The sequence below is a fragment of the Sarcophilus harrisii genome, chromosome 1 (genome assembly GCF_902635505.1).
Source record: "Sarcophilus harrisii chromosome 1, mSarHar1.11, whole genome shotgun sequence".
In the NCBI taxonomy this organism is placed as follows: domain Eukaryota; kingdom Metazoa; phylum Chordata; class Mammalia; order Dasyuromorphia; family Dasyuridae; genus Sarcophilus; species Sarcophilus harrisii.
The window spans coordinates 525,593,078-525,602,518 of NC_045426.1; the positions used below are offsets into that span (position 1 = coordinate 525,593,078).

General features: G+C 30.4%; 1 protein-coding gene across 4 annotated transcripts in view; it reads left to right on the forward strand.

Annotated features, from left to right (window-relative positions):
- C1H18orf63 (chromosome 1 C18orf63 homolog) overlaps nucleotides 1-8,837 on the forward strand; it is a 44,747-nt gene extending 35,910 nt beyond the window's left edge. For 2 of the 4 annotated variants that reach the window (XM_023496285.2, XM_031946707.1), the window contains exons 11-14: nucleotides 1,521-1,704; nucleotides 5,801-6,793; nucleotides 7,685-7,777; nucleotides 8,062-8,834. In XM_023496285.2, the coding sequence (XP_023352053.1) occupies nucleotides 1,521-1,704; nucleotides 5,801-6,793; nucleotides 7,685-7,741 (1,234 nt within the window). In that variant the 3' untranslated portion in view covers nucleotides 7,742-7,777; nucleotides 8,062-8,834. Of the gene's footprint in view, nucleotides 1-1,520; nucleotides 1,705-5,800; nucleotides 6,794-7,684; nucleotides 7,778-8,030 lie in introns of all 4 variants that reach the window. The other 2 variants (XM_031946708.1, XM_031946709.1) reach the window with 2 other exon arrangements.
- Nucleotides 8,838-9,441: the final 604 nt, after the last annotated feature.

A 9,441-nucleotide genomic window follows, 5' to 3' on the forward strand; every position in this document is an offset into this window, starting at 1 on the left:
CCAAGACTATACTATATCTATAAAATAGATAACAGTAGATTTTTGTAGGCAGGAGGAAATAAGGGAGGAACACACATTTATTAAGTGTTTGCTATATACCAAGGCTATTGTACCTGTAGCACTGTAGTATAGGCTCTGTGCTAAGTACTAGGATGCAAATACAAGGAAAAAAGAAAAATAGTCCCTTAAGAAACTTGCACTAATGGGGGAAGACAATATGCAAAAGGCAGCTAAAAAAACCCCAAGGTGGTGAAGGGACGAAGGGACCCAGCATAAGGATATGGTTTCAAAGTCTAAAGAAAACTAAGGAATGGTTAAAATTAATGAGACTTAGTAAGTGGATATGCTTAATAAGAGAAGGGGAAAGGTTAATGTTGAGGTTCTGAGGTTCTCAATTAGGCAAATTGGAGGGAAATAAAACAAAAATAAGAAATGAGGAAGTACAAGCCAGTGCCAGGAAGTACAAGCCAGGAATAATACGTTTAATTTTGAATGTGTTGAGTTTCAGTGCTAAAGGGAGAAAGTCATACTTTGGTTGCTTGTTAAATATTAAGTAAAAGGAGTACCTATGAAAAGGTCAATCTTAAAATATATAATAAGCATATATAGAATAAATGGAATTTAATAATTTTTTCTTTTTTTTAAAGGTTCTTCATTTTATCAAATACCAAGCATTTGTCATTTACAATGTACTGGAGATACAAAGGAAAAACAAACAAACAAACAATTCTTGACCTTAAGGAGCTTATTTTTTTGAAATCTCACACACACACACACACACACACACGTAAACTTAACAATTATTAAATGACATGAATATTTCTATAAAAAAGAAGAAAAAAATATTTTTTATGAAACTGTGAATTCACCATTCACAACTTTTAAAAAAAAGATTATATATAACATTAATATAGTAATATCACCTCTTTCCCTTCTTGTCTACATCTCATTTTAAAATTCTTTTCTTTCCTGTGTATTTTTTCTTATGTTTCCATGTTTTTTTTCCTTTCTTTTTTTTTTTTTTTTTGATTTCCTACTTCACTCTGCATGCTTCCTCTTCCTTCAATAAAAGTTCTCCCTTTTAACAAATAAGTATAATCAAGCAAAATAAATTTGTGTTGTCCTGTCTAAAAAAAAATCTATGTCTAAGTCTATACTATTGTGCATTACCTTTTCACCAAGAGGTAGAAAGCCTATTTTATCATCAGGCTTCTGAGATCATGACTGGTCATTATCAGAATTGATCAGAATTCTTAAATTTTTCAAATTTGTTTTCCTCTACAATGTTATAATCTATTTATAAATTATTTGGTTCTATAAATATCTTACATCCTAATTGGATAAATAATGTATGTTATGTGTATGTGCATGTGTTTATATTATGCATATAAAGTAGATATTAGATATAAGATAACAGAAAAAGGAACTAGAAGTTTACAAAATGATGATATCAAAGAATTTTATCTTCATATGTATTAAATATAACAAAAAATTGATGTTTAATCTTTAACATTGTTCAAGTACCCTATTAATTGCATCAGAAGCCAACCTGTACAGTTTTTTCCAAGGGTTGATATGGAAAATGTGTTGAAAAGCTTTCTTCTTGATCTGAAATCCAAATTCCCTCATATATGTGGCTTTCCAATAAAGATGACAAGTAAGCCATACTACTATACTCAAGACCTCATCAAGCCTTCTTTACGGGTAAGAAGATAGTTTTCCTGTCCAGTGACCAATAATATATACCTTCCCTAGGTCTGAATAGTCAAATAATACAGGATGAAAAATACTTTATTATGTTTTAATTTGAAAATATTTGCCTAGAACATACCTAGCATTCTTTTGATGATTCTGAGATAAAATTTGGTTGAATTTGTTTTGTTTGCAAAACCTATTGACACATCATTTTATAACACCTGAGTTCTTTAGATAGTTGTTTGATTTTTTAAGGCTATTGGTAGATGGAAATTATAATTACTTTTTAAAATAGCAGAAAAGGAATAACTAGAAAGACTTGTTGATGGTGCAGATAAAATCATAGCCTGTTTTTCTCCTTCCTATCCCCAATATGAAAATATTATAATTGAATCAGATTTTGTCTTCTGAATCAAGAATGATTACTTGGAAAAAATATGAGTAAGAAATATAAAAAGTCTTCAATGACTCATAATTAGTATACCAAAGCAAACAAAAGATATATTTCATTTCTGATTTTAATTTCTTTCTAGTAATGACTCTGCTAATTTATGATTTACTTTAGATTAGTGAAATGGTATAAGCCCATAAAGTATCAAAGCCCTAAAATTATAATTTCACAAAAAATCTATCACCCCACCCCCCAAAAAAAATAGAGAAAAAAGAGTAAGCATAAATGTACATAATTAAAAGGTCAATGACAAGATGCATGTGAGTAGATGGGATGTAATATACTAAAAACAATGAATTTCATGTAAGATTGTTGTCATTTGTCCTTCATTCTCGAAGAGAATCATGACATCAGGGAGATGATGCCATGACTGCAAGTGAATTGGATTTAAGTGAGGGAGGACTGTGCAAGGTCACCTGCCTCACTTTCCCCCCCAGAACCATCTGGGTCCAGTGGCCAGATAATGATCAAGATGACTGGAGATGACTGGATGAAATGGGAAACCTTGGCCTTTTTAAATTAAGGTCTTCAACAGGTCTCAGGCTGACTGAAGCCACACCTATTCAGTGATTAAAGTAAGGTAGCAATTGAAACAAAGAATATCCTCTTTCACTTAACCCAAAACAACCTCTGTGAATAAAGCTGGCCTGGATTTCAGTAAGAAGACTCCTTAACTTCCTTCCTTCCTCTGTTCCTCTCTCCTCCCTTCATTCTTTCTTCCTTTTTCCTTTCCCTTTTCTTTTTCCCTTTCCTTTCCTATCTTGTTATATATATATAAATATATGACCATAACTAGTCATAGTTATATGACTATATTAATATTCTAAGATTCTTTATCTGTAAAACAGAAATAATATCAATATTAATTTATGTATATTAATTACATTATGTTATATACTATATGTATAAAGTGCTTTGAAAACTTCAAATTGCAATATAAATATCAGTTATTGTTATTATCTTTGCCATGACTTTCAGAAAGATTCCCACTTTTATTTTAATCTTCTATAACTTTCTATTCAGAGTTCAATTTGAGGTTTTGATTCATATATATGATTTGATATCACTTTTTGAGGTCACCTAAAGTACATGTATAATCTTGAAAATAAGGTCAGTTGTGTATTTTTGGCAATGATTCTTTGACCATAATTAGAAGACTAGAATAATGCCTTTTCATAATAATCGGTCAACAAGTATTTATTAAGTATCAGTAGCAGACCTTGTGCAGAACAATACAGACATATTCTTTGTCAAGTCATAACTTCAAAATCTTTGGTTTATTTACTGTGAAGTTATAAGGAAAGGCTTGTCTAAAAGGAGTCCTGGAGCTGATTGCCCCTTTTATTGAATTATTTAGAACCTCATCTATTGTTTTCATAGGTCCTTTTTGTAGGCTTGTATAAATTTTGTATATGGGCCTAGAGGTCTTAGGAGTGTTGGGTGTGTTTTACAAAGTGGAATGATAATTAAATAATAACGTGGAGACCAGAAGTCACAAGCTCTTGAAAATTTTTTTCATGATATATGTGTTTTGGATACCTTTTTAGGATAAAAGTACAGTATAAGTACGGAATGGACATAGTTTACTCAGGAAAACATGATATAAATTATTGTGTCTTCCTATGTTAAGATTATCTTTCTATACCATATCACTATTTAATGCATGTTAATGATACTGTTTAAACACTTGTCCATTGTAGTAGGTACTAACAAGTACAAGATCATACATAGTGCAATTGTCAGTATGGCTAAACATATTAGATCACTACAAACATAATACTGATATAGTAAGATTGTTAAATTGTATTCTACCACTTACCAATAAATTTTATCATTTTAAATCAATCTGCTGGCACCTTCGAAATAGCTAATACTTTTTTTCCCCTGCTATTGTTTCAACTACTACATTATCAAATCTGGAACCACAAGTATAAATTTAATTCATATTTTTAGTAGTAGTTTATCTATCTAGATATATCTTTAGGTTTCTTTTTCTAATGCATTTAATAAATTCCTGCTCTCTGTATTATTCAAAACAATAAGAAATCATATATGGTCTAGATTTGCTAAGAAATTTGATATTTGTGCCTTGTTGACAACAGAGAAGTTCATACAACAGTTTATACTGAATCTCTACAATCACTCAAGATTAAAAGGCAAAATAAGGAGATTCAAACTAGGGGGGAAAAAATCAAGTAAATTTTATAGTGATTGTTATCATGTCTTTTTATTTGAAAAGTATGAGTAAATCTGCTTGCTAATTAAGAACTGTGAGTCTTTGCTTTGCCATATCATTTGCTAGGTATATAAGCTTAGATAAATCACCTAACTAAAATTTCTTTAACTATAAAATTGCTATAATCATATCATGGGGTTATTATGAGGAAATGTGTTTTATTCATCTTTAAATATTTTATAGTTGTGATTTATTATTTTCTATCTGCTAAATAAAATACTAACAGAAATTTTTAGATAGTATAAACTGGTGTAAAGAAAAAAATTCAATAACTGTGGAGAAAATCTGTTTTATGAAATTACATGAAAAAATACAGACTTAATCAAAAGATAAATTAGGAGGCAATTACTCATGTTCCAATAAAATTACAACTGGATTAAATGAGTTGAGCAATTTTAAAGTTACATTTCATTTACATTTTTAAGCATATCTCTATTGCATAAAATAAGAAACAAGTATTTATTAAGTACCTACTAGACCCTGTGCAGAATAATACAGACATATCCTTTGCAAAAATGTCTTAATGAAAACCTCTTTTTCCCAATGTTTTTATCATCACCAACAACTAGGGAAACAAAGATATGGTTATTGTACCTAAAGAAATTACATGCTATTTAGAAAGATGAGATATGTAACTAAAACATAAATAACTATGCATAGTAGCATGTACTAAATGCCAAATGAATGATACAGACACTTCTATAGGATTTTGAGAGAGATTGTCATGGTATGGAGTAATGGAGGAGACTTAACTTAGCACTTAAAGACTAGATGTTTTATATTTTTGCCACATTTAACATATATTGGACTACTTGCCATCTAGGGAAGGAGAGTTGGAGAAGGGAGGGTAACTAGAACACAAGGTTTTTCAAGGACTAATGTTGCAGAATTATCCATGCATATATTTTGAAAAATAAAAAGCTTTAATAAAAAAAAAGACTAGATGTTTGATAAATGAAAAGGAAGAAGGAGGCTATGTTAATAGACCAATGAGTAGTTTAGCTTATGATAGTAATTTTTATAGATGATTAATGCAACCTGGAATTTTATTTTATATATGAGAACACTGAAATCTAAAAAAGTTAAGTGACTTGTCTAGATTCTTGTCTAGAATGAGTTAGTGTCAGAGAATGGATTAAAATCTGGTTTTCCTGACTCTCAGCCCAATCCTACTACAACCACTGACTTAGCTACTCTGACAGCATATTATTTATATAGTAAAATGTTCTCTAAGAGAAGATTATATATTATATAGACAGAAAATAATAATCTGCTCGTTTTTTAAAAGGTCATCTGTTATTTTCTGTTGGATTATTTTTCTTTTACATTACTTTGGATTCTTGCTTAATACCTCTTGTTTCTACTCTGTTAAATATTTGATTTGATTTGATATTTTTTTTAATAATATCTGCTTTCAGGGAAACAAAGTCAAGACTCCTAATCTGACTACCAAAAAAATATTTAGTCCTCTGACTCAGATCCCTTCCATAAAACCTACCTTGGTTCAGAGTCCATTTTCAGCTACTATGGAATTTGACCACAAGATGGAGCTTTTAGCCAACCAGCCAAAGCCAAGTATTTTTTCAAGTCTTAATCTGCAGCCAGACTATGAGAATAAAGGCACATGTGATGAGGAGTCACAGCTATCTTTTGAAGCATCCAGATACAAAAGCAGGAACATTCAAGTTCAAGATGTAATTCCTGATAACCAAAATAAAAGTACCACTAAAATAATACCAATTTTTAAAAGTAGACTGATTCAAATGAATGAAAATATCTCAAAGCCTGTTAATCAGAAGAAAAAGCAGCATATTGGTACAGAATCAAAGATATTTGCACATAAATCTTGTGTGACCCAAGTTAACAAATTGAATTTGGGACAGTCTGAGAAAAAAAGAACTAAAAATAATACATCTGCAACACAAATTCTAAATGCAAATCCTAAGAGTTTTATACCTCCACAAGACCTATATACAAAGTCAAATTTTTATCTGCCTAAGTGTACATCATCACATGTAAGTTTGAGTGGACACAAGCTCCAGTTTCCTGGTGATTCAGTATTTCACTTGTCAGATAACAACTCAAATTCAATTAGAAATGTTATGAAAATCCAAAAGAAAGAAAATTTAGCAAGTCAGCATCCCATACAAGTTTTGGGGAATAGCCATGAGTTACTACAAAAGAAAAGACAATTATACATTTTTGAATCAGACACAGAAACAGAAGAATCCCTGCTACCACAACAACAATCAGTGAATCCAACTAAAGAAGTGGATTTAAATATTTGCCGATTAGTATCAACTAGGCAAGCCACTAAATCAAAAAGGAAATCCCACCAAAAATCTCCCGAAAATTTAAAAAACAGCAATATTGCCATTCATCATGGACCATTCAACTCCTCGGCTCATCAGGTAAAAAAAAAGTATATATTCAAATAATTAATTTTCAGTAATTCCAATTGAAAAAGTGACTTTGTAAAAAAAACAAGTAGTATATGTAGATATATAGATATTCAGCATTTATTTGTATATGGTATTGTTGTGAGTTCATTTAGCAAATGTAAGTAAACATCTATAACCCAAAACATGTATAAGACATAGATATTTTAAAATTTACATATGATGGGATAATTGTGGAGTAATAATTAAGTTGGTTTATATGTTATTTCATATCGCCAATTGAAGTTTTTAAAAATTACTTAAAATTGTTCCATTGATAATTCTATCTCGTAGATCCAGAGGAGGGAAAGAAAAAGTAAAGTAATGTAATTGTTCCATTTTCTATCACCTATATTTTTATTTATTTTATGACTTAAGAGAAGTTTGGATATACTCATACTACTTTTATGGCTTCATTATTTCATTGGTATGAGTATTCACTTCCATAAATGCAAAACACAATTTCCTCACATCTTAGCCTATTTGACTCATCCATATTTTCTTTCATAGAATATCCACACTATGAATCCAAGGCTTTTTTCCCCCAGTATCTGGAAGTACTACCATACCATAGGCCTCTCCCCCTCTATTGTATCTTCTTTTCACTATGTGATAATAGACCATTTAAGATCCTATGTATTCTTGATAAATTTTGTTAATGTTTTTATGCACAAGCTAACAAACACACACCTTACACATATAAATACTGATGAGGGCTAAAAAAAATTTCTGAAAGACCAGTGAACACAGTGTTGTGAGTAATTGAGGTATATCACATCAATCCATTAACTTCGCTGCCTTCTATGCAATTTCAAGTATATATGATTTATTTGTAAAAAGATTAAATTGTTGTTCTATTTATAGGGAAAAGGATTAAGTAAATCAAAACCTAAGAAATCCCAGATTATTCCAAATATTTAGAATATGGAGCTGGAAGAGCATCAAAATATCCACCAGGTAATTTAATGAAAGAAATGCAAAAGACCTTCTCCTTACAAAAAAAAATGCCTAAGACTTAATATCTCAGTCTCAGTACAAAAAGAGACCAAAATGTATATTAGTAACTTTGGTTTTTCTTTCTAATCACCTCCATATAATTATAAATGACAGTTATGTAATACCTTAAAGTTTGTCAAGCACATTATATGCATTATTTCATTTGAGCCTTACAAAAAAAAAAAACTGTGATTTATATTTCTTTTTATTTTAGGTAATCTGTATGCATATTTTCTTATTTTTAGCCTTATTTCACACTGCCTATCATTGCTGCTGTTCTGCCAGACTGAATATTCATTACCTGCCAGATATTCAACATCTGAATTTGAAGACTGGTTCTGCCATTCACTACCTGTGTCAGTGTGGACAAATCACTTTTCTCTCTAGGAATCCATTTCCTCATCTATAAAATAAAATAAAATAATTTAGATTAAATAGCTCAAAAGCCCATTATTTTTACTGGATTTGTAATTTCATTGGTGTAAGGAAATTCCTAGTGAGTAAGCACTCAATCTGAATGTCCATGGGGAAAAATAATCCTGCCTGTCCTCAAAATATATGGCATTTCATCCATGATGCCTTCACAGTAATCTTCTGAGTTATAATTCTCTCCTTCTTGAATTTTGAATGGCACTTAATTTTCTTTATACTTATAGATCATAACATCTTAGGATTAGAAAGGATCCTTGAGATCATATAGTTCAACCCCTTTATTTTCCAGAAGAAAATGGTTAAGTGAATTGCTTAGACCTACATAGCTAAGTATCAGAATCTGAATTTGAACCCATGTTGTTTGTCTTCATAGCCAATTTTCTGCACTAATTGTGCGTGGTTTTTATTTGTAAGGTTTTGTGCATGTTTGTATTATATTTTCCACTAGATTGTAAACTTTATGAGATTTGTGATCTGTTTTATTTAATCTCTCCCTCTCTTTCAGCATATAGTTAACTTAGTCCTCTTTACATATACAATGTTTAATAAAAATTTTTTTGAAATTGTGTTATCTAATTTGCTGTCCGTCTTTACTTAAAACTGTTGCTATACAGAATTCTCATACCTTTTTTTTTAGCTTTAGTAGATAGACATACCATTGTTAATGGGGAATTATATTTCATTTAAATCCAATTTTTAGAATATCTCTTCAAAAAATTGAAGATGTTATAATCACTCAGGTTGCACATATTGTGAAACATAAAATAAGTATTGCATATACCAGTTTATTAAAGGTATGCTTAATCAGTCTGTAAGTTGATATGTGCCTGGCACTGTACCAAGCAGTAGAGAAAACAAAGATAAAAATATAAACCAATCCTTGGCCTCAGGCAGCTCATAATCTATTGGAAGAAAACAAAAAATGTCTGAAGTTTATATATATATATATATGAAAATATATATATATACACACGTATATATTATACATAAGGTTGTGGTAGATCAGAGAATGCTTTGTATAGACTATAACTGGAACCAAATTTTGAAGAAAGTAAGGATACTAAGAAGCAGAGGTGAAATGAAGGGCATTTCACTGTTCATTATCCAGGGGAATAGTGTGCAAAGGTGCAGAGAAAGGAGATGGAAAGCCTTATATGAAGTTGAATCAACTTTAAAATCAGCAGTAGAATCAA